Raw genomic sequence first — 25,214 nt, forward strand, 5'->3', positions numbered from 1 at the left:
AACCTCTTTCATCTGCCTTCAGGACAGAGGTTCCAGCTCCGGCCCTTTGCCAGTAGACCAGTGTGGCCTGTAACTGGAGTCGTAACGCAATCCCCACCTTGGAAGACTGAGTACATGGAGTGGGGGCTCCCAGGGGACTGTCAGCAGGAAGGCGGGGGTGAGGTGAGGCCAAGGTCAGGTACCAGGTGATGCTGTCTGCTCTCCCTGGCAGGAAATGCCCAGGCCACGGGCACTCTACACTTGCTACTCCTGCCTCAAGCTGTTTCTAGACAGAGAAAACCCCCAGGGATGAGCCTGGGGCATGGGGGTGGGGAAAAGTGAGGTTCCTCAGCTTCTCAAGGCTGTGTCTCTGGCTGGTGTCTAGATTCCCAGCTTTAGGGAATTTTTCTCCATGCGCGCTTCCAGCGCAGCCTAGAAGTACAAAATCACTCCGCGGCAGAGAAGGGCCTAATTGCAGTAATGAAGCGGCAGCACTAGTAGGGAGCGACTGCGACCGCGCATGAGTCAGGGTGAGAAGCCACTGGCAGCCGGCCATGGGCCTCGCTCTGCCCTTGTAGGGCTGGCTTGGAGGGGAGCTTGGCGATGAGCACAGGGGTTTCTGCTGCTGCTGAAACAGGGGGAACAGAGAACAGGCAGCCAGCCCAGGCTAAGAGGAGACCCCCTCCCACTCTCTGGACAGTACATGACCCGGGCACCCAAGCAGCCTTGGCAGGGCCACTCGAACACAGATAGGGACCACCCTTTCTCCAGCCTCACTGTTCCATGTACTGGGACCTTCCTACCCCTCGCTCCATGCCATCCTTCCAGGCAGAAGGTGACTCACCTGACCCCTGGGTTTGGAAACAAAACAGAGCTCAGCTCTCCTCTGTCTGCCCCCATGAAATGTGTTTGAACGTGGCAGGGAAGTGTTAGCAAACCCAGTGTGGCTACAGATCCACATCCATGTTATTTCAATCCAGCTTTGATGGGTAATCAAGCTCACACTTTCATCTCCATCTGCCCAACACATGTGTTCCCTCTCGGCTGATTCCAAACTTGGGTATAACCCTGTAGCTTCCCGAAAATTATCCTGCATCTCACCAACTTTTCTAGCACTGGAGCTGAGAAAGCAAAGGATCAAGAAAGACCTATAAAGAAGGACTTCCAAAACTGCAGAAAGAGCTCCCTCTCCTTGGAACCAGACATTCTCTTACCCTGAGCTTGGAGCTGGGAACTTTGATTGTAAAGCCAGTGCCTTAAGGCATATCCCTGAGATCTTTTTGGCTCAAGGGGTGAGCTGGGCTGTGCTCCTGAAGAATTCTAGGACACTTCCTGGACACAAGTGTTGACGGCAGATGATGCCACATCTTTGCCTTGTACAGGAGGATGGAGTTGGGACTGGATGCTCCCCAGGAAGGACAGGCATATTCCTAGCCAGAGGGTCTACAGCTTCTTCTCCAGATAAAGGGCCCTTGTCCTCTCTCTGTGAGATTTCAAGGATCTTAAAGGATCACCTAGTCCAGACTCCTTCAAGCCACTCTGATTATAAAAATCACCTGGGCAAGCTTGTTTAAAAACAAAATAGACTCCTGGGCCCCGCCCCAAACCTTCTGAATTGAAGCTCCAGGGAAGGTGCCTGAAGATCTGCATTTCAAACAGTGGGCAGGTGGTTCTTGTCAAGCAGACTTGGGGTAAGCTGGACCAATCCAGACAGCTCATTCTACAGCAGAGGAAGTAAGCCCAAAAGAAGGGAACTGATTTGCTTAAGGTTACCCCAGTGTGGGAGAATGCTGCCTTTTTTCTTTTTGCTTCCCCTGTTCTAACACAGAATAACCTAAATCAAAATAACAGAAAAATAACAGAATCATATAGAAATTGATATTCTTATATTAAGAAGGAAAATGTCAAGGGCAAAAAAGCAAATGTCAGGCTGTTACCCATCAGGAGAACTATTTTTCTCACGGGCAAGCAGAAGAGGAGAGGCTCTAAGTCTGGAAGGCTCTGACCAGCCCCTCAAAACCCTGAGTAGGGGTGGCAATGCAGGGAGCTGCCCACCTCGGAGATCTTCTGGAACTGGTTGTTGGACTGGCTGCACTTCTCAGCTGTCTCCAGAGCGACTTTATAGTTATCCACAAATGCTTTGTACACACCAAGCTGGCTGGCCTGCAGGGCGGAGAGAGAGGAGGGCAGGAGTGGGATGGGGAGAAAGGATTAATGAATGGATGAAAGCATAACCAGAGCACCTGGAGCTCCCTTAGCGCTCAGAACCTCTAACTCAGTCCAAATGGCTAGCTGCGAGCAGAGAGAAAAGGCAGGAATGAACATACTACGGCATCCCTTTGAACTCCACAGTTTCCATGGAAACTGGCTCAGCCAATAAGGTTAACAAGGGGGTTTGTCGGGTTGTGGGGAGCAGGGCAGGGCCTTTGTTGGCTTGCTAAAACTCAGCTCATAGCAGCATTTGGCTTTATTTAGCATCATCAAAGTCTTGCACAGTTTGAAGCCCCTTAATGCCTCACACGTCTTTCACATCCTGGAATTAGCTGAAGCACTGGGAAGGGGGGTGGGCACGTGTGGCCCGCTCAAGGCTCCACTCCCCATGCTGAGACTGGGGAACTGCATTTAAAGGCACAGTCCCCACTTCCCTTGGCCTCCAGGTCCCTGTCCCCACCTCCTCAGCCTTCAAGGAACCAGAGGTCCTTCTCCTCTACACATCTGCATGTCAGTCTGCACCTAACACAAAGCTTTCCCCGGCTTAGGACCACACAGAGCCTCGCCTTCTCGGGGAGGCAGAACAGATGCCATCAGCCCTTACTGCAAAAGGGGAAACCGAGTTTCATTAATTCAATTCTGCAGGTGTATTTATGGAAAGCCTTCTCTGTGCTGTGCATGTGTGTTTCCTCTTACAGGAGCAAAGGGCGGAAATTCAAATTGAACCACAACGAGATACTATTTCATACCCATCAATCTGGTCAAAATGTTAAAGTCTAATGATATTAAGAGTCAGAAACAATGTAGGAAAACAGGAACTTTTAAAGACTGCCTGTGGGTGGGTGTAAATTGGTATAATTATTGGGAAAATAATTTGTCAATAACCAATAAGGTTAAAAATATGTTCAGTTCAGCCTATTGAGCATATCCTCTCTACATACAGACCCCAGGGCTACGCTGTCCAATACGGGAGCCACTTGCTACACGTTAGTCAGTCGTGTCTGACTTTGCAACCCCATGGACTTGTAGCCCCCAGGCTCCTCTGTCCACGGAATTTCCCAGGCGAGAATACTGGAGTGGGTAGCCATTCCCTTCTCCAGAGGATCTTCCCGACGCAGGGATTGAACCCGGGTCTCCTGCATTGCAGGAAGATTCTTTACCATCCGAGCCACCAAGGAAGCCCTACACATGAGCACCTAAAATGTGGCTAGTCCAAACGGAGGTGGGCTGTGAGTGTAAAACACACACTGGGTTTCACAGGCTTCGTATGCAAAAGAGAACGTAAATTATCTAATTCCTTAATCTTGACTGCATGTTGAAATGGTAATATTTTGACTCTATTAAGCTAAATAGAATATATTCTTCACATTAATTTCACCTGTTTATTTCTACTGAGTGTGGCTGCTGCTAGAAAAATTATATATGTGGCTCACACTATTATTTTTACTAGAAAGCACTGCTCTAGAGAAACTTGCATGTGTGTGTGTCCAAGGAAATGTAAACATGGGTATTTTACCCACTTCATTTTTTCTTTTGTGAAAAGACTGCAAACCAATGCTCACAAAGAAAGGAACCCATACACACTGTGCAGTTAAAATGAATGAACTAGATCTCTGTGTAGCAACGATGACAAGTTTCAAAATGAATGCTGATCGAATGGCAAAATATGATACATATATACATATTTTTTTCTACACTTTAAAAGTAAATGCAATGCTTTAAGAAGATACAGATATGTAGCAAAACCCACAAACTGCAGCCTAAAAGACTACACACCAAATTCATGCCAGTAGCTGCTTCTAGATTGAGAGGAAGGGCAAGAGGAAAGGGTGGCAGAGAGACTAACTTCATCCTCATTTGTAATTCTTTAGCTTCTTGATTAAAAAGTCTTTCCCTGTATCTTCAGAGAGTTGCTATAGCTCAAACCGTAAAGAATCTGCCTGCAATGCAGGAGACCCGTGTTCGATCCCTGGGTCAGGAAGATCCCCTAGAGGAGGGAATGGCAACCCACTCCAGTATTCTTGCCTGGAGAATTCCATGGACAGAGGAGCCTGGTGAGCTACAGTCCATGGTCGCAAAGAGTGGGACACGACCGAGTGACTAACACCACTACTACAAGCTCTGAATTCTTCAGAGCTTAGTGACTAACACTACTACTACAAGCTCTGAATTCTTCAGAGCTTAGTGTCTGTTAATTCTGGGAGGTGAGTGTATTGTTGTTTGCTACATTATTCTCTAGATTTTCTGGTTAAGTTGTTTTTCAATGAAGTAGCAAGGAAATTCAGCTGCTGGGGCCTTCTACCCACCAAGGTGCGGGGAGAAGGGTGGGTAGGGGAGGAAGTCTGCTGCCCCTGAGGCCTGCCCAGACAGACTCTGCTTTCTGCACAATACCTGCACTCCTCAAGGACCCAAAGAGGTGGGCTAGGGAACCTGGAGCCCTCCAGGGCAGAGACAGCTCAAGGAAGCTGGCAGGTGGGGCCCAGGAAAGCCAGAGGAAAAAGTGAGACCCAAGATGCTTAAGAAGCCAGGGCCAGAGCCATGCAGGTCTCAGCCCCAGATGGGCCAGACTTCAGAAATGGGCAGGGGTGGGAAGGGATGGAGTCCGTTTCCTCTTCCAGGGAGTGTCCTGGCCCCTGGTATCCTAGGCTACAGGGGTTGTGCTAGACAGTTGCTTCCTAAACCAGGATTACTGATATCCTTCCAGGTACACATCTTCCTTGTCCACCTTTCCATGAGAGGGATAAAGGCTGGGTGCTCAGGGTGGAATGCTACCTTCCTAACCCACTGCCAAGGGTGTAGCCGGAAACAGGCTGCAAGCAGGAGCCCCCTGGGCAGAAGGCCTGTGCGCAGGGGTCACCGGCCATCCAGGCACCGCCATCTGCATGGAGCACCCGAGTCTGCGGGGCCCGATGCCTGGCCTGCCTGGGCCATTCCCTGGGAAGTGGAGGTTGCTTTGGAAACAGCAGCTTGGCACGGGGGTGATCTCATAAAACAAATAACAGAGATGCTAATTCCCCTCTCTCAGTAATGGATAATCAAATACCCAGAGGCCAGCTGGAAAGAAACTGCCTCCAGATGCCTGGGCTGCCCCGGCCTTCTCCCAAGCCCATAGGCTCAGGGGCTTCAGGCGTCAGTTCATGCGGCAGGGGAAGAGAAGTGGGGGGTGGGGGCTGGGGTAGCAAATACATGGCCAAGCCAGTGGAGCTCAAACCAGAAGGGGGAACCCTGGTGACAGCAGGGTCCAAATGACAAAGACAAATTGGGCAGGCATTCCACTATGCTCCCGGCTACTCACTCCTCCCACACCCCCACCCTCCTCTCTTCTGCCCTCCTGAGGGCTAGGAGAGACTCCCCCTCAAGCCAGTCAGCACAGGCTCCTGGACCAGGTGGGCGGTGATGACTGGGTGTTCATCATCCCTGAACGGGGGCTAGTACTCTGGGGCTGCCAGAACCGGAAGTGTGGGGTTCCCTGGCAAGAATGCCTTTTGCGGGGGCCTCTTCCTAACAATAGTAATAACAGCAGTAATAATAGTAATAATGGTAATGATAATGACTAAGTATTAAGTATTTCCTAACTTACTATACTCCAGGTCCTGTTCCAAGAACTTTTTAGGTATTAACTCACTCAGTCCTCACAATCCAACAAGGTAAACACTATTATTATCCTCATTTTTACAGACGAGGAAGCTGAGTCAGGAGAAACTGGGTACATTGCCCAATGTCACATGTTTACATCTAACCTGTGGCAGAGCCTGGATTCCAACTCAGCTGTGACCTGGATCTAGAAACTGTGTTTATCTCTGTGTGTCCCTCAGGACATGGACCTCAGGTCCTGTGATGTCTCCTCAATGCCCTTCCAACTTCTACCTGGCCCCAGGGGCCAAGAACAAGGTGTACTCCATTCGCCCATTCATTCATTGGCTCATTTGTTCACTCATTCATTCACTCACTCACTCACTCATTCACATATTGAGTTCTAGACTGGTTCTGAGAGTCCAAACTGAAGAAAACACAGTCTGTCCTCCTGGAGCATATTCTGGGGAGTCAGGCAGTTTCGTGTTCATGGAGGGTGTAAGCACAGCAGCTGCATTCAAGGGGCTAGAGAAGCGTTCTCCAGAGAGGTCACTTTTAAATTGGAAACTGACCAGAGATGCCAGACAAGACAGAGAAGGACATTTGAGGCTAGAGCCGCGAGTACAGAGAGGTCAAGTGTATCTGCGGTGTGAACTGAGAGACCAGGGTGGGGAAGGCAATAGCCAGAGGCCAGGGTGGATCGAGGCCAGCAGCAAAGGGTCTCATAAACCAGACAGCGGAGGCTGGTCTTTATTCAATGGCTAAGGGGGAGCCCCCTGAAGGGATGTGAGCAGGGAGGAAGTGAGGTCCAGGCAGGAGTTTAGAAAACATTCTCCTGTTGCTAGGTAGAGGCAGGCCTGGGGTAGAATGCATTCCTGAGCCCACAGCAGTGGTCCAGATGAGGGCACTAGCAGGTGGAGAGAAGCAGGTGGCTGTGAGCTTTAAAGAAGTGGACTCTAAGGGATGCAGGGAGGGGAGGTGCCAAGGATGAGTCCTAAGGAGTCACGGATATCCATCCATGGGATGTGGCCACACCCACTGAGACAGAGGCAGGGAAGACAGCAAAGAACCTCAGAGCCAATGAGTTCAGTTTTGAGCATGCTGAGCTTGTGGCCCCGGAGCATCCAAGCAAGAGTCTTCTCTGGGTAAGAAAAGCAGAGGCCTATCCATTCAACGGGTCCGACCCCTGCAGAGAAGTCCTACCCCTGCTCCCTGCCCCCCACCACTTACACCCAGAGGACAGGACCACAACTCCTATGCTCCATCCTGCCTCTTGGGCTGGTGAAGTTATGGGGGGCAGAGCCAGATTGGGGGGGGGTCCATGGGTCTGACTGGGGGGCCTCGGGGGACATTGCCAGAGACAGACACTGAGCTGGAGCAGACAGTGTCACAGAAGCCCCGGGAGCTAAGACCTCAGGCAGCCTTTCCCAACACCAAAGCCACACGATACTTCTGCCTCCTCCTTCCTTCTCCCTGCCCGGCCATGGTAGGGGGCTGGGCTCTTAGTGCTTTCCATCCAGGGCCCTCAGCAGAGGATCGTTAGCTGACACTGTCTCCCTCCACCCCAACTCTTCACTTCATAGGTACCACGGAAGTGAGGAGAACGTCTGAGGTCTCAGGTGAGAGATGCCTGCCCCTCCACCCAGCACATGCCCCTCCATCAGCTGAGGCCCGCAGGGGAGCCTTCGGTCCAGCCCTGAAGCCCCCTGCCAGGGGCACCCACGTACATGGCCTGTCTCCGGCAGCCCTAGAAGAACTCTAGGGCTTCCCTGGGGAGGCCGAGAGCCCAGGCATGAGGCAGGTTCCCCACAAGGCAAAAGCCCAGGCTTTTCTCCAGGACTCAGAATGACCCAGTGTCAGTAATGCCCATCAGGAGCCGTGTTAGGCATTACCGACAACCCAGGCCTTCAAGAAAGCCAAGGAGGTCTGGGGCCAATCGGTTCTCTCTCAACACCAGTGGCTCCACTGAGGCCCCAGGTAAGCACGTTCCATCAACAGGAGACTCACCAGCTTTTGGAAGAGGTGGCCCATAGTGACCTGGCTGTCCCACTGTTGCACCTTGGGGCAGAGGTTGTCATAGAACTCCTTGTGGATCTCGTAAATGTCCTGGATCTTGTAGAAGATGGTCTCGATCTGCTGGATGGTGAGTACGGGCTGGGAGGTGGTGGCAGTGGCCTTCAGAGGTTTCATGGGCTAGAAGAGAGAAGGAAGAAAGAGCAGAAGTGAGAGGCAAGTAAACTGGAGGGTCAGCAGGCTCAGGGCCCAGGTTAGGCCTTCCTGGTGCCCAAGTTCCCCCCAGACAAGGTCACTGAGGGCTGGACACCCAAAGTTCGGTTTGGATCTAGCAGCAGATGTCACAGGCCCCAGCAAGCCACGAGCAACTGCAAGAAGAGGGCACCTGATGGCCAGAGCCTGGCCCGGCAGCTCTGCCAGGCCCAAGGGGTAGCGCCTGGACACACTTCTCCCAACCCTTGTCCCTCGAGGGGGCCCAGGTTCCCAGCCTGTCGTGGGTTTGCCTGAGGGTCTAACAGGATCCAAAGCTTTCTTCCACAATGGCCTCAGGCTCGGAGTCATAAACCCCCTTGCTGTGCTTCAGTGGGAAGGAGGGTTGAATGAGAACTCAATCCCTTAGCTGTTTCCTTTCAAGAAACACAACATGATTCTAGGACTTGGGGGACAGAGTTTCTAAGGGACCAAACCGATCTCAGCTGCACTGACATCTTAAGTTCCCATCACTCGGTATACAGAGGGCGAGCAGGTGGCACCCACACCACTGTCCCACCTGGACCTGTGGCAGACATGACTAAGCGATCACAACATCCTTCTCACTGAGCCTGGTTGTAGCCTCAGACCCGTTCTCAACGCCAAGGCTGACATGCAAGACAATCTGTCATCTCTGCTTGTCTACACCAAGATGCTCCCAGGCCTGCTGATGGAGAGGGTGAGGTGACAGACAGAAACTCAAGACCATTCCCAACACTTGCTGAGAGCAGAAATCATCATTTTAAGCCCAGCATTAAGGGAAAAGGAGGCTTGGATATGTTTTCTTCAATGTGATTTCGGTATTTTAGTTTTATTTTTTTTTAGCTCTGCCATGAAGCATGTGGGATCTTAGTTCCCCGACAAGGACTGAACCTATGCCCCTTGAACTAGAAGCATGGAGTCTTAAACCTCTGGACTACCAGAGAAGTCCCTGTATTTTCTAAATTACCTCCAATGAGTAAATATTTATTTTCTAATCAGGGAAAAATAGGTATTAAAATGCATAGTTGAAACAAACAAAAAGTGATACTGAAGGGTAAGGAGCTCCTCCATGGTTGATCATCTTTCAGCCCTAAAGTCCCCAGAGATGTCCAGACTGTCCACCTTGGGGGACAGGGTCTGGAAACCTTTCCCACAGAGAAGGCACAAGCGGGGAGGGTGTGGGGGGCGGAAGTTTACCTGGGAGAGAGAAGCCTGAGTCAGACATGGTGGGTGTTCTTCCTCTCGCGTGTAGATAAAGGGCTGGGTGGAGAGAGGCTTTTGACTTAATCTGGGTCATTCTGGAGACCCAGGAGCAGAAAGGAGAAGTTGCAGGAGCAGTTATGGGCTCACAAAGCCGCCCTCCATGATCTCACAGGATTAGGTAGTGAGCTTTCTGATAAGAGAAGCATTCAAGCAGAGGATGGGCAACTCAAGGCTGGATTCAGGGAACACCTTCTCTGGAGGGAGGCCCAAGTTATTGCTGGCTCACCCCGAGAGAAGACACCTGCCCCCCAAACCCCAGCTCGAGCCAGCCGCAGCAGCCAGATGCCCAAGCCAGGCTTCCTTGTATCTTTCCATCTATCTGTCCACATGAGGAAGTCCCATCTACTTAAAAACCCAGACAACACTCTGACTTCTGGTTCCCCATCCTCCCAGCTCTAAAAAGTCCAGACAGAAGAATGAAGGCAAGAAAAAGCAGAAGTCCTCCTTCTGACCCTCCTAGTGCTGGAACCAACAAGGCCTTCGCATCCAGCCCTTTGCTGGGAACGCTGGATGGGGTCTGACCTCGTGCAGGCCAGGCAGTGTGGGCCAGAGTCCCAACTTTGCCACTTGATAGCTCTGGGCAAGTCACTTAGCATCTCTGGGCCTCGGCAGCCTTATTTGTGGAACTGGGATAATATTATCAAATCCATAAGCCATAATTTATATAAAATATTGAGCATATGCCTGGCACATAGGAGGCAATCAATAAATGCTAGCTGCTACTATGATTACTATTCACTCCACAAATAATGGACCAAGTGCCTACGTGGGGCCAGACTGGGGGTGTGTGGAAGGTTATTCAGTGTTTCACTAGTCACTGCCCCCATGAAGCCTCCCATGGAGAAGCAGAGACAGACGAAACACAAGGACACAATCAAACACAAGATCGTACATAAATGCAGTGAAGGAAATAAGAAGGGGACTCGTGCGGGAGGACAAGGAGGGGATGCTGACTTGAAATGGAAGCATAGGAGCAAAGGGGACAATATTCTAGGCAGATTTTCCCAATGCCTGAGACTGAGGCAGGAATAGCTTGGGAAGAGAGAGGAGCTGGAAGCAGGCTGGTGACCCTGCATGCAGCGAGCAAGGGGGTTGGCAAGCAGAGCCCTAAAGCAGGGCTGGAGGGGTGAGCAAGGCATGGATCACACGCGGGAAGGAATGCGGCTAAAAAGCCCGTGAAATGACCTGGCTTTCCCTGGAGGGATTGACAGGGTCCAATTTTCCCTTTGGAGATTATTTGTATGACTCACAGTCCTTGTTCTGCAGAACATTATAATCTATTCGGGTAAGGTGGACCAGCACAAATGAAACGTTCTTGTGCACAAAGCAAGATACGGTTATTACTCAACTTGGACTGCAAATACCAACCAACCGGTGCCAAGGTTGTCCTGGCCCAGCTTGGAGAGGGCTTCACAGAGGAGGTGATGGGAACAGGGCCTCGGAGGGAAGCTCTGAGCAGGTGGAGAAGCGGGGCCTGGGGAAGCCTGCAGGCAGGAAGGAGATAGAGGGAATCTGGGCCAAGAGAAAGGAAGAGCATTGTCCCCACCACAGACAGGCGCCCCATCCAGCTCATGGCCCCAGTGCTCTGTGAAGGATACTGAGCTGGCTCTCAGGACTGATCAGAGTTTATCCTTAAGACTTTTTTGATGTGGACCATTTTTAAAGTTTTTATTGAATTTATTAAAACATTGCTTGTGTTCTATGTTTTTGGTTTTGTGGCCCCCATGCATATGGGAATCTAAGCTCCCAGACGAGGGACAGAACCAGCACCACCTGCATTGGAAGGTGAAGTCTTAACCACTGGACCACCAGGAAAGTCCCAGACTTTATCCTTTTTTACTTCTATCTACCCATGCCGATGACACCACCCTTATGGCAGAAAGCGAAGAGGAACTAAAGAGCCTTTTGATGAAGGTGAAAGAGGAGAGTGAAAAAAACTCAACATTCAAAATACTAAGATCATGGTATCCGGTCCCATCACTTCATGGCAAATAGATGGGGAAACAATGGAAACAGTGACAGACTTTATTTCTGGGGGCTCCAAAATCACTGGAGATGGTGACTGAAGCCATGAAATTAAAAGACACTTGCTCCTTGGAAGAAAAGCTATGAGAAACCTAGACAGCATATTAAAAAGCTGAGACATTATTTTGCTGACAAAAGTCCATATAGTCAAAGCTATGGTTTTTCCAGCAGTCATGTACAGATGTTGAGAGCTGAATCATAAAGAAGGCTGAATGCCGAAGAATTGATGCTTTTGAACTGTGGTGTTGGAGAAGACTCTTGAGAGTCCCTTGGACTGCAAGGCGATCAAACCAGTCAATCCTAAAGGAAATCAACCTTGAATATTCATTGGAAGGACTGATACTGAAGCTCCAATACTTTGGTCATCTGCTGTGAAGAGCTGACTCATTAGAAAAAGACTCTGATGCTGGGAAAGATTGAGGGCAGGAGGAGAAGGGGATGCCAGAGGATGAGATAGTTGGATGGCATCACTGACTCAATGGACATGGGTTTGAACAAACTCTGGGAGATGGCGAAGGACAGGGAAGCCTGGTGTGCTGCAGTGCCCATGGAGTCGCAAAGAGTCAGACACAACTGAGCGACTCAACAACCACCACCACAACCCAGGTCCAGGTGAGGGGCCAAGTCACCACAGAGTCCCTGTTCCTGCTGGGGTGTAATCCCACCCAGGGTGGGAATAAAGGAAATAGGAAAGAACAGCCTGGAAAGGCAGGGGTGGTCAGGATTTCTCAGAAACTGCAGGGGAAGCACTCAGGGCTATGAACAGACAAGACACAACCACTCTGCTTCCTCCTAAACTCCCACTCCGTCTGCAAAAGGGGAAGAGCCGGCGCTCAGCAGGGCGGGTCACATGGACAAGGCCAGCTCTTGGGGCGTCAGGCCGGCTTCTCAGAACAAGGTTGGGGGCCTTTGGGGGAGGGGAAGTGCTGTATGCATGCCCCTGGCTGGCCTGAGACCCTTGGAGGCAGTTATTTTTATCTGGTGAAGCTCTGAAAATAGGTCTCAGGCGGGGAGGGCTGGCTGAAAGGCACAGGCGGCCCCACACTGAGCTGGGCTCCGGTCCTGCTCTCCTGACAGAGCACACCCAGTTAGCCCTGCTTCTAGAATCCTGCAACAGAGGATGCAGTGCTGGCTCCCCATCTGATCAGTTAACTCTGGCTCTGGGTGTCCTGGAGAAGGAAATGGCAATCCACTCCAGTATTCTTGCCTAGAAAATTCCACGGACAGAAGAGTGTGGCGGGCTACAGTCCATGGGGTCGCTAAGAGTCAGACACGACTCAGCACGCATGCTCCGAAACAAACTGGGTGTCCCAAGAAGGGCTCCTCAGGGAGGCGGGCCAGGCGGGCTTGAACTTGTTCGTGACTTCACACTGTCATTTGTTCGCTCTGTCCCCCAGCAATTTGCTTTCTGCCTTTCGAAACAGGGGAGAGAAATCAGCCCACTTCCTCCACCTCTGATTCCAAAAGGCTTGGAGGCTGCCACATGCAACTCTGCTAACTGTCACCAGAGGCTGGGGGTAGGGGGGGCATCCTGAACCTATTTTACAGATAAGAGACAAAGCAAACTCCAGAGGGGAGTCTGAGAGAGGGGCCCAGCGGTGGGAGGTGCTGAAGGCCCAGGAAGCCCAGCCGCAGCACCCAGCTCACTAACCAGCCTGGAGACACGCAGCATGAAGTGCAGTTGGTCTCCTGCCTCCCTTCTTCCACCTCAGCCCAGGCTCCCAGACCCTCTTCCTTGTAACCTGAGCCCACCAGGAACTGGAAGGTGCTGGGAGGTTACCAAACCATGCCCAGCCAGCAAACCAGGCAGCGTGAACAGAGGCTCCTGCTGTGTGTCCCCAGTCCTGGGTGTACACACCCAGCCGTTTGCATAGCAGGAAGTGTTAAACCAATAACAAACACACAGTCTAGTGGAGCTGTGGGAATGGGGGCAGGGTGGAGAGAAGGCGCGCTGGGCGTAGGAGGAGGAGGGAGCTCGGGAAGGCAGGTTTTCTTCTCCAAACCCCTTTGTCAGATCACCTCTCAAGAGCCAAGGGCTTAGCTCCTGGAAGGGCCCCAGCTCTAGGAGAAGAGGGCTTGAGTCCTTAAAACCGAGGCTTATCAGCTGAGACTTGTACTGTGGGGGGGCCCACCAGTCACAGCCCAGGCCGCCTAGCTCGTCTCTCCCTCACCCTTGCCTCTGCTCAAGAAAGAGCCAACCCAGGATGAACAAGCTGGGGGGAAGTGGAGGGACCTACCCTGGGTCACACCCTGGGAGTGGGAGCCCCAGCCTCACGGTTTTTGTCTTGAGAGCATGAGCTGTTAGAAAGGCGAGCCGGGAGGGAGTGTCTTGGACCCTAAATCTGTTGTTATCTTTACCCAAACTGAACTCAAATCAGGGCCAACGACAGATGAGAACCGAGCTGGAGTCTAAGAGGGGCCCGCTTCCAATGGGAACATGCACCTCCCCTTCCTTCAGGGAACGGGTGTGTGGACAGAAACAAACAGGTTCTAACCTGCGCTCTCTCCCAGAATGGGAGAAAATAATAGAATATGCTCTCACTTGGCCTCAAAGAGCTTCCCCTACAGACTCACTCACCCCTCACAAAGACCCCAAGAAGAAAGGATGAATATGAGTATACCCAGTTTGCAGATGGACAGAATGAGGCACAAAGGTCCATTATCTGCTGAAGGTCTAGAGGCGGCAGGTGATCAGGTGGGGATTCAAAGCCGTTCCTCTGGGCCTCTTTCAAATATGCATCCTTTTATTCATAGTAATGACAGCCATGCCCCTTTGTTTAGCACAGCAATTCATAGTTTATAAGGTGTTATTTCTGGGACTTCCCTGGTGGTGCAGTGGTTGAGATGCCAAACTTTCACTGGGGGACTGGGTTCGATTGCTGGTTAGGGAATGAAGGTCCTGCGTGCTGCACAGTGAGGCAAAAAAAAAGGCTATAAGGTGGATTTTGGTTGCTTGTCCTCCCCTTCCTTTGACTGATACTTGAGTGTCTAAGAACCTAGCATTGTACTAGGTCCTCAAAATGATCTTCTCAACCACATAAAGGACAGAGAGAAGGTAATGGCATTGCTCTCATCTTCAGATGAGAAAACTGAGGCTCAAGGAGATTATCCATGGCTTTTAAAAAAAAAAAAATTTTTTTTATTTAATATTTTTAATTGGGTGAGGGGCAGTGTCTCATAGCATGTCAGATTATAATTCCCCAATCAGGGCTTGAACGCATGTCCCTTGCATTGGAAGTTCAGAGTCTTAGCCACTGAACAGCCTGGGAAGTCCCATCAGTGGTTTTAAAAACCAACACACGTCAGAAGGCACGTGGCCCAGTACATACATACACATATCCACATAAACCAAAAGCTGCCTGAAACAGTACTTATTCTTACTACGTGGGATGCATGCTGACGTTTTCTTTCTCGTTCGTTTTAAAATGTTGGTTCACTCCACTTCGCTGATTGAACAATCCACTAGCAATCAAGACGCATAGTTGAAAGGCAGGGCAGTAAGTCCACTATTCATGGCAGCGTCAAGTCTTGCCCCAGCTCCAGCCCCAGACCAGAGTCCTGATCGACCTGCCAAACTGTTCCTCCCTTGAAGAAATAACTGTGAAGACCAACAGATTCCCAGTAAGACTGACCACCAACTCATTCCCCTGTGTTACAAAGCGGCGACACACCTCAACAGTTACTCCTGGGGAAACAACTGGTAAGCCCCCTGGGATTCCTGGCGACAGCAGCTCACATCACAGCAAGTACATGAATGCAGATCTTACAGTACTTTCCACTGATCTACATCTTCATTTCTTATTCCTCCTTGTTCTGGTATCATCTGATGTCTCAGTCTGCAAAATACCCCGGGAAGAGAACTTTCCACGCACAATTACTCTGCATAATATCCAGATGCATCTAATACGCACTTTCTTCAGAGGCAAAAACATCTTACATCTGCGGTTACTTCTACCTTTTGAAAACATTGTATTCTTCCCCTCCGGTTCCGATTCTCACAACAACGCCTCCAGCTTGGAGAAGAAACTAAGGCACATTTCACAGAGGGCGGCGGTCTGTCTAATGCCTCAGAGCTATGGTGCTTCTGAAAACGACACAGACAGCCTTCCACCTCATTTCCTGCCAGAAGGCCTCAGGATGGTGCTAATAGTTCACCATTCCAGGCAGGAGGAAGGACTGGGACCAGGGATGACAAAGAGGCCTCAACGTGATTGATTGGTAGAGACTGCCCACAGCATCAGCTGGAGGCAGAGGCTAAGATCCCACCTGGACACAGCACTGTGATCCATTAGTAATGTCTGCACTGTAGTTAGGGGTGATGGCGTGTTTGCCACCCCTAACCAGGTGGTGCTTCTTCTTCCACCTTTCCCAGGGTAAGTAATGGAGAATTGGGATCGAGAGGCACGGGCCTCTTCTGGCAATGACCTTGGCTGCCAAGCCGTAGGCAGAGCAGTTCCACAGACCCCGGCCCTGGGAAGGACTGGTCCACCTCTCTCTCTCTCCAACTTCCAAACACAGTCTCAGAGCACAAAGACCCTAAAATACATACTTACCAGCAACAGAGCTTCCAGCTGGTTAATATAGATCTCTTCACTGGCCAGGAACCCCGAGAGAACCAGCTTCCTCATCTCCAGGCCCTTCCCTGCTTCCACCTGTAAAAGCAGATCAGAATCTGAGCAGCCTGTTTTCTTGCCTTTTCCCCCCTCTTCTTTAACATTTTTGTAAGGGGACAAAAGCCAAATACTTATTATAGAAAATTTGGAAAACACAGAAATATAAAAGGAAAAAAAAATCATCCATACTCCTACTGCTCCCTTCTTGCTTAATTTCTTTTCCATCCTTTTTTCCCCCATGCTTCCTTATCTGATACCCATCTACCCTTATATCTTCCTGCCTCCAGGAGCTCAAACCCACAGCCAACAGAGAGAGCCTGGCAGGCTACAGTCCATAGGATCACACAGTGTTGGACATGACTGAAGTAACTTCGCACAGCACCCTTATAATGGCTTCCCTGATAGCTCAGATGGTAAAGAATCTGTCTGCAGTGCGGGAAACCTGAATTCAACCCCTGGGCTGGGAAGACCCCCTGGAGAAGGGAATGGCTACCCACTCCAGTATTCTTGCCTGAAGAATTCCTCAGACGGAGGAGCTTGGTGGGCTACAATCCATAGGGTTACAAAGAGTCAGACACGACTGAGCGACTTAAATCCTTTCACCCTTATTAATAGTGAGCAAGGTAAAAAAAAGAACCTGAGCCCATGTGTGGGAGCAATTTAATGGAGGAGGGGAAACAGTCAGTTAAGGGAAATCAGAGTCATGACTGAGATGGGCATGGTCACCTGGAGAGCATAGCAGGGGCCAGAGAAGGTGCTCGATGAAGACATGTATGAAGAGAGAGGAGGAGTAGGGTCAGAGATGACGGGATGGAAGTGGCCATGGGACTCCCGGCCAAGCGGCCTTCCAGCTACACCTCTGACTGTATCTTCCTGCCCCCAGGAACTCAATCCCGCAATGGAAGGTGCTGGCTGTGGGCCCTCAACCTTACCCCTTGTACCCACCCCGCCCCCAGCATCTCCTGACCCCAACAGGCCTCCTCCCCGCTCCAGAATTCTTTCTCCTCTATGGCAGAGATCATACCCCATTTAGCTTTGAATGGCCACCAACTAGCCAATGTTTCCCGTTGTATCTACAGGATAGGTGGGGCATGTGTTGAATGAATAGATAAATAAGTGAAAAATCTACTCAAATTCCCCAGTAATCATTTTTTGCAGTATTAAGTGCCACCAACAGTTCCTGGCACAGAGAAAATGCTTGAACACTTTTTCTGAGTGAAAAGACATATAACTTTTCTTGTCATCTAAGATCCCCAAGTCACTCCTAGCCTCTTCTCTCCTTCTCCTCTGCCACACGGAGTCCCCAGTCCCTTCAAAGTGTTCTAGCTCATCTCTTACGAGGATTCCTTCCTCTGCTCCACCCTCTTCGCTGTTGTAATTGAGGCCCACAGCAACCTAGTCCCCACTGGATTCGGACTGCCCTCTGCCTCTCTCTCCTGCCTCCACTGCACTCAGAGTCAGATCAGTCTTCCCAGAATGCCAGCCTACACCTGATGCTTATCAAAGACTTAATACTGCAAAAAGTGATTACTGGGAAATTCAAGTAGGTTCTTCATTCGTTTATTCATGCAACACATGCCCACCTATCCCGTAGATACAGTGGGAAACAAGCATTCGATAGCCCTTACTTTCATATGGCTTATAATCTAATGGGAAAGAAACACGTTAAAACCAAAGCCAAGGATTTCCCTGGTGGTACAGCGCATAAGAATCCGCCTGCCAATGCAGAGGACAGAGGTTCGATTCCTGGTCTGGGAAGATTCCACATGCCACGGAGCAACTAAGCCCACAACTACTGAGCCTGTGTGCCCCAACTGCTGAAGCCCACTTGATCTAGAGCCTGTGCTCTGCAACACAGAGAAGCCACTGCAGTGAGAAGCCCACACTGCAACCATAGAGTAGCCCCTGCTTATCACAACGAAAACCCAGCACAGCCAAAAATAAATACATTACAGCAAACAAACAAAAACAAAAGCCGAGTAAGTATCAATATATGACTATAAAGTGTGATGGGGTCCAGCTTATTCTTTCCTTAAACACCTGCAATGGCTCCCAGCACCTCTCCCCACCCTTCTGATCTCTCCAACAGCCATCTGCCTTTCCAACAGGCCAGAGTGCTCCAGCCTCCAGACTTTGGTTCTAGCTGACCTTGCTACCTGTAATGCCTTCTCCCGCGTGAGCACTTCTCTCCTGAAGGCACAGCTGAAGGCCCTGGCCCTGCAGCTTCGGCTCTCAAGGAGGCAGTCCGCTGCCCCTGACACGTGCCTGATCTTGTTACCTGCCCGGTGATTTTGCAGGGCCACCTGTATCTTGCTCCTCCGGAATCCGCCCCCTCCCCCGACAAAGCCCAGCACCACGTGATGCTCCTGACATGTGGGCACCTGACACTTATTAAGCCTTGTAAGTTCTTTCCACTCTCTCATTCAGCTTCATTGCCCTCTCAAATACCTCTCCGACGGGGGTACTATATTTTTCCATGATACAAATGGAAACAAACAAATAAGACTTAAAAAGAGGGAGGGGACCAGTCCAGAATCACATAGCCAGAAGGTGGCAGAGCTGGGACTCCCTTCTCCTCCCAGGTCCTTGAACACCAAATTCAGGGCTCATCTCCTGCTCTGATGATTCCCTCACTCTTATGTTCCTTTGTCAAGCTTCAGATGCTTACCTAGAATCTCAAACAGTTCCCTCTTTGGGCATTTAAGCACATACCCTTAGCATAAGCTGAAGCTATGCCAAGCTTCATATTTCTGAAGCTATCAGAAATCTCCTGGGTCCCAGGAGAGCTGCTTCCTGCCTGCTGCTTGGCTGCCTAGCAAGTTCTCACAGGCCTTGCTACCCTTTCCCCAGGTGAGGAAATCTTGATCTGCTATCAGCAAACCAGTTAGCAATTTTGCTGGAGGCAGTCTTTCCCAGAGTCTCTGAAATAAAACCTGATCTTATAATTGGACATTCTGCCAAAGATGTCTACCTCCTCAGCCACAAAGCCTGCGACTATGCCACCTTAGTGGCAAAAGGGAATTTGCAAATGTGACTATGGATTTTTAGGTGGGGAGGTTATCCTGGGATTATCAGATAGAGCCCAGGTAAGAGACCTTTTGGGGTTTCCCAGTGGCTCAGTGGTAAAGAACCTGCCTGCAAGGCAGGAACCACAGGAGACACGAGTGTGATCCCTGGGTTGGGAAGATCCCCTGGAGGAGGGCATGGCAACCCACTCCAGTATTCTTGCCTGGAGAATCCCAAGGACAGAGGAGCCTGGTGGGTTACAGTCCACAGGGTCGCAAAGAGTTGGACATGACTGAAGCAACTTAGCACAGCACAGCATGCATGCCAGAGACCTATGAGCAGGAGACAAGAGGGTCAGGGTCAGAGAAAAGGCGACTAGCTCACAGAAGGAGAGAGAGAGGGGATGGGGGCGGGGACAGGGAGAGATTGAGTGAGAAACTGAAAGATGTGACACTACTGGCTTTGAGGACAAAGGATGGGACCACGAGCCAAGGAATGCAGGGGCCTCTAGAAGCCAGAAAAGGCAAGGGAACAGGTCATCTTTCCTAGAGCTTCCAGGAGGAATGCAGCACTCCTGACCCTTGAGACTTGCAAGAGAATAAATCTGTGTAGTTTTAAGCCACCAAATGTGTGGTAGTTGCTTTCGGCAGCATTAGGAGACCAGTATGGGTGCCAAGGTTCAGGGAAAAACAAGTTACTTATCGATGGCTTCACAAGTACCAGGCACAGTTCTAAGTGCTTTCCGAGGATTAACTCTCTGGAATCCTGCAGTCTGGATGGTGTTATCATTATCCCTCTGAGGCACAGAGAAAGGAAACTGCCAGCTGTCTAGAGCCATGAGAATCGCAGGCAGGCAGCACCACCTCCGAGACTGGAGCTTGGAGCAGGGCCCACAGGCCCTGGAGGCGGAGGTCAAGGTCAGACCCTGCTGCTTCTGCCTGACAAGTGGGAACTAGCCCTCTATGTTGGGGGCCAGCACTTCCCTCCTGTATCCCATTCCCTTCCTGTTCCCTGCCAACCCGGGATGTGCCCAAGGGCTTGGCAAACACGCTCTCCAGAAGTCACTTGGGGGCACAGTGTGAGCTTAACTGTAGGCCTGGCTGGACAAAGTCCAGGGTGAAGAGCTGGTGACTCATGGCTCCCACCAAGCCTTTACATTCCACCCCAGGCACGAGTACAGGCCCTGGGGTCAGCCCCCATGACAGCCCAGTGCAGCAGGACCCCCTCCTCATGAGACTCCAACCTCGGAGTCCAATCTTGAAAGAATCCCCCCAAATGCAGCAAGTAGTCACTCCCAAGCAGCCCCACTCTGGGCTGTATTCATTCTGATGTTTTGGCTGGTGAGGGGATGGAGGCAATGGAAAAGGATGTGAAATTAACCATTTTACCAACAGCTAACCTGTTCTCAGTTAACACCCCAATCCTCTTCCATCTTCACTTTCCTCAGACCCCACCTGTTCCTGGTTTGGAATTGCCTGGAAATTCACAATTCCTTTTTCAGTCCTCCTGGGGCTACTCTCATCCCATAAAACACTAGGCCCCAGGATTTCCCTGGTGGTCCAGTGGTTAAGACTGTGCTCCCATTGCAGGGTGCCTGGGTTCAATCCCTGGTCAGGGAACTAACATTCCGCCTGCCGCACGGTATGGCCACAAAACAAAAAAGCCACCAGGGCTCAGCATCCATTCACTCATACCTCACTGTGTGCCCAGCACTGGGAAAAAAGGGGAGAGGACAGTCTTGACCCCCAAAGACCCCCCCCAGAGGCGCCTACATGCCCAGAATCACCGGGGGGAGTTCTCGGGAGTTCAGGGCCCCCACAGCCTGTGCCAGGCTGCCTGCCAGTCCTGCACACAGGGAAGCTGCCTTCTGGGCGACACTGTCCCCACTTCCTCCCCAAGCAGAGCTTATGAAACTCAGCAGCCATGGTGGGCTTGATCACGGCCAGCATTTTACACAATCTGCTGGGCTGGAAGGCTGTCACAGCCTGAGGCCCCAAATCCAAGAGGTCAAGTCACTCTGAAGGGGACAGTAGCTTCAAGTTAGGCTCAGCTGGCTCTGGCCTGGTCTTCTACAGTCTGGGCTAAATAAAGCCTCCAAGGCTTTGGCTCCAGGCCAAATAAAGACACTGTCTCTAGGAGCCTTAATCTCCAAAACAGCAATGTGGGCTGAACAGGCAGGACCACCTTAGGCCAAGTGGCTCTGCAAACAGCAGAACTCAGCCCACTGGCCACACCAGTACGCAAGGGGCAAGGAGGTGGCGGTGGGGCTGTCTGGCCAGAGTCGATGGCACTGAGTCTAGGCGCTGGGTCCACGCAGAGCATCAGCCTCAGAATAGCTGGCCCCTCCCTGAGTTGAGTCGATGCAGGGAACTCAGCCATTCTCTCCTCTTCCCAGCCCTAGGCACCGGGAAGTTCTCTTTCAGTTAGTTCCTCAGCAGAATGGAAGGCAGAGGACAGGGGCCACTGCTGGGGGACTCTCCTGAAAGGCGGAGCCCCATATTCCGGGCTCCCTGCTGTCTGAAGCCACAGGCAGGCCCCACGGGATCCAGCAATACTTCACATCCCACATCTCTGCAGTTGTGTCATACTCACATACCACCAGCATGCTTGCTTAATACTGTTCTTTACAACTGGCTTCTAAAAGCACAGCCTTGGGCTTCCCTGGTGACTCAGAGATAAAGAATCAACCTGCCAATGCAGGAGATACGGGTTCAATCCCTGGTCCAGGAAGATCCCACATGCTGCAGAGCACCTAAGCCCATTACACCACAGCCACTGGGCCTGCCTCTAGAGCCTGGGAACCACAAGCGCTGGGGCCCATGTGCTCTAGAGCTTGGCTCCCCAACAAGAGAAGCCACCACATAAGGAGCCCACAGACCACAACTGGAGAGTAGCCGCTGCTCGCCGCAACTAGAGAAAAGCTTGTGCAGTAACAAAGACCCACACAGCCCAAAAGAAATAAAATAAGTGAAATTAAAACAAAAACAAAAACACAGCCTTATCCCAAGCATTATATTTGAACGCACAGGAAAGATGTACAAGTCAAACCCGCACCAGCTGCGGTGGAAGCTCGGCGTCTTAACCACTGGACCACCAATCAAGTTCTTATTTTTTTCCTAAGATACATTAAAATGTATGCTTAACTGTTAAAATGCAAAATCTATATGTAGGTGCTACCTAAAATCATCTCTCAAATCATCTCATCTGTGGTTCACACTTCAGGGAAAAACCTGAGTAGGAAACACAGGCACGGCCATGGCTACACATGGTCGGGGGGAGCAGAGATTTGGACAAGTGAAACAGAAACACAGGCAGTTGAAAATCCATTAAAAATCGGCACAGAATTCACCTGAGGAGTTAATCTGCATTACAAAAGGGATTAAAAAATTCCTGACAATCGAGTTCCTTTAAATAGCAGCTTTTACATAGCAAGGCCTCTATCAGCCCAAGGTACCTTTAAATAGAATCGTATGTAAGATTTGGAGGAGGTTCATAACACCTTACGGAGGGGGGCGATGCTGCTCTCGGTATTCATGCATTATTCTTAGTTTATAGACTATTAACTCCCCAAAGGGAGGTGTGAGTTGAAACACATTCCAAGCTCCAGCCCCAAGCTCCATGGAGAAAACCACGGCCATCTTCATACCTGTCCCCTGGGCAGGATGAAGCATCTCAGAAACTACACTGAAAACAGGATTGATTTGACCTGTATAATAGGACTGGTGTTTGGACACTGTTGAAGGTAAGTACTCCTGAAGTAAAGTAATAGCAGCAAAGAGAGAACGGCCCTGGACTCCTACCAGGTGTCAAGAAGAGTCTACCAAGCAGGAGTGTGCCAAGCCCGGGACAGAAGCACACCGTCCAGAAAGGAGCCTTGACCTCACAGGTGTACATGCCCACCCCCACACCCACACCCATCCCTGACTCAATGAGAAGCATTCTCTCCTAATCTGAATTTAGTACCCTTTTATCAGAACCCTTCTCCTGGCTCTGCCTATTTTCTCTTTATATTCCTATTATCTGGGCACTTGCCCCTTGCTCTGAACTCTTTATGAGAGAGGATCAAGTCTTTCTCATCTCCTCTCCTCCCCAGTGCCAGGCATCCTGCTTTGACTAGAACAGAACCTGAGTGTTTGTTGAATGAATCAGCGAGCTTTCTGCCTGCTTTTCCCTCTATAGATGGCCAAGCCTGGTGGTGGTGAAGGGCTTCCTAGATGTGTTCAGGTTGAGACAGGGGGCCTGGAATTCTCCAACACTCAGGAAAGGGCCCTTCTCCCTGGAGTCAGGTAGGTACAGGAACACTGCGGCGGCAAGGCAGAGGGGAGGACTCAGCCAGGCACTCACAGGGCTCCGGGAGGAACAGCATTTTTAGGTGTGATGTGTACCTAAGCCCCCATGGCATCCACATGCTTCCTTCTTACAAGGCCAGGGACATCGAGCCTCACTCAACCCACCAATCCACTGGACACCAGCCACACAGCAGGCTCTGTGCAGTGCCCACCATGAATACAAGAGGGCTCTGCCCTCGAGGAGAACAGAATCAAGGGGGCGGAGTCTAGAGTTCCAAACAGAATGAAATATGGGCTAGGCTGGAATAAACCAGGGAGGAGACCCATAAGGCGGCACAGGAGTGGGGTCCCATCTGTACTGGGGAGGGCGTCTCAGGGAAGGACCATTAGGAACCCACGTAGGTCCCATCCCACACACCACTAAACTCCCAGCAGGTGCTCTTGGTTCATAACCAGACTTTTCCCCATCCTGTTCCTGGGATGGCTGGTCAGACCCCAAGGGCAAGGCCTCAGGGGCCCAATTCGAGACATGACTTACTCCAATGTGCCAGGCTAGCACCAGATGAGCAGCCCAGGGGTGGGGCATCAGCCACTGCCAGCCTCCCATTATAGCTCCTCTCTGCCCCACACCCAGGCCTACAGCTACTGCTCCGCCCCTTCCACACATCAGCCATCTACCGTGGGCCTGCAGTCTATTTTTACCTCCATTAGCTCCTCCTCGGAACCAGACTGTAGCCCGGATGGGGCAGGGCTCTGATGCCCATCTTACAGGAGGGACAAAGGGGCCCAGGGAGGCTCAGTGACAGTTGCCTCCTGCCCACAGCAAGGCTCTGTGCACCAAGCCCTCTGGGGTGAAGTGCTGCCAGGGCAGACGGGCCGGGGCCCACAGACAGGCGCTCTGTGTTAGGTAGCCTGGCTTGCAGCCTGCAAACTCCCTGCCAAACGTTCTCACTGGCCCTCCCTTCAAGCCGCAGAATAGGGAGGAGGTGAGCAAAACACTGAGGTCAGAGATCTTAGAAGCGGGCCTAGGTGAAGGAAAGGAAGAATATAGTGTGGTGTGCAGCACTGGTGTGCTTTCAAGGGGAAGCCCAGCCCCTGGGGCGCAGGTGAAGAGAAGGGAGGGGGTCTGAGGCAGTCCCGCCCCTCCCACTCTACCTTCAAGGCAACTTCTCCAACGACACAAGGGCACCACTGCAGAGAATGCCCATAGCCCAGCGTCGGTGGGCTGTTATGCTTCCTGCCAGTGCCCACCTTGGGTAAAGTGCCTTATCCACCCAGCTCTGGCCTCCAAGTGGGCTGTTTCCTCCCCTTTTCGGCTCATCCAACTCTTTTCCTTCAAGGAAGCCCAGTGACCCCTGGTTCTGGATCCCTCCAAACACCCGGAGCCCTGGCCCAGATGCTCCAAGTCTCCTAGCTGGGAAGAGCAAGGGTCCCCTTGGCCTGAACTTCCCACTGCACTTATCCCCCTGCTGCCATGGAAACAAGGAATTATAGCTTTCTGGTTTCAGGTCAGTCGGCTCCTGGGGAGGGGGGGTGGGGGGCGGGAAAGCAGGCTCACACCCCTGGCGTGCCCCGCAGGTGACTCATGTCACTGCCAGAGAAAAAGCCACCGCCACCCCCGCCCCGGGCTGGTCTGGGGAAAGCCAGCAGCCACCCCCCTCCGAGGACAACTGGTCCAAGGGGAGGAGGCCGGCACTGCACCTCTCCCCCGGGAAAAACTGCCCAGAGCACAGCCCCTCGCATCCCCTGACGGGCGGGCGGCCGGGCGCCGGACCCCTCTCCCACCCTAGGGGTGCTCCAGCTCAGCCACGAGGCTGGAGCGCAAACCAGCCATTTCTGCAGTCAGAGCTGCGAGCCCTGCCCCCTCCCCCGACAAGCATCCAGGGCGTGTCACGTTCCCACCTTCACAGTCACCAAGAAGGGGGACCCTGAGCTGGGGCTGGTCGGGGTTCCCAGCTCGCACTCCTCCAGCAGAAACACATCTTCATCCTCCAGGACCTTGTCCAAAAAG

At 51.5% G+C, this 25,214-nt stretch overlaps 1 protein-coding gene across 1 annotated transcript in view; it reads right to left on the reverse strand.

The window, feature by feature from the left end:
* Window positions 1-25,214, reverse strand: part of LOC105004141 (active breakpoint cluster region-related protein) — a 188,605-nt gene that overhangs the window by 59,637 nt on the left and 103,754 nt on the right. The window contains exons 3-5 of the mRNA XM_010861674.1: window positions 15,849-15,947; window positions 7,771-7,956; window positions 2,035-2,142 (exon numbers count right to left, since the gene is read on the reverse strand). Coding sequence (XP_010859976.1) covers window positions 2,035-2,142; window positions 7,771-7,956; window positions 15,849-15,947 — 393 coding nt within the window. The remainder of the gene's footprint in view (window positions 1-2,034; window positions 2,143-7,770; window positions 7,957-15,848; window positions 15,948-25,214) is intronic.

Source organism: Bison bison, unplaced genomic scaffold (genome assembly GCF_000754665.1).
Source record: "Bison bison bison isolate TAMUID 2011002044 unplaced genomic scaffold, Bison_UMD1.0 scf7180017864472, whole genome shotgun sequence".
Taxonomy (NCBI): domain Eukaryota; kingdom Metazoa; phylum Chordata; class Mammalia; order Artiodactyla; family Bovidae; genus Bison; species Bison bison.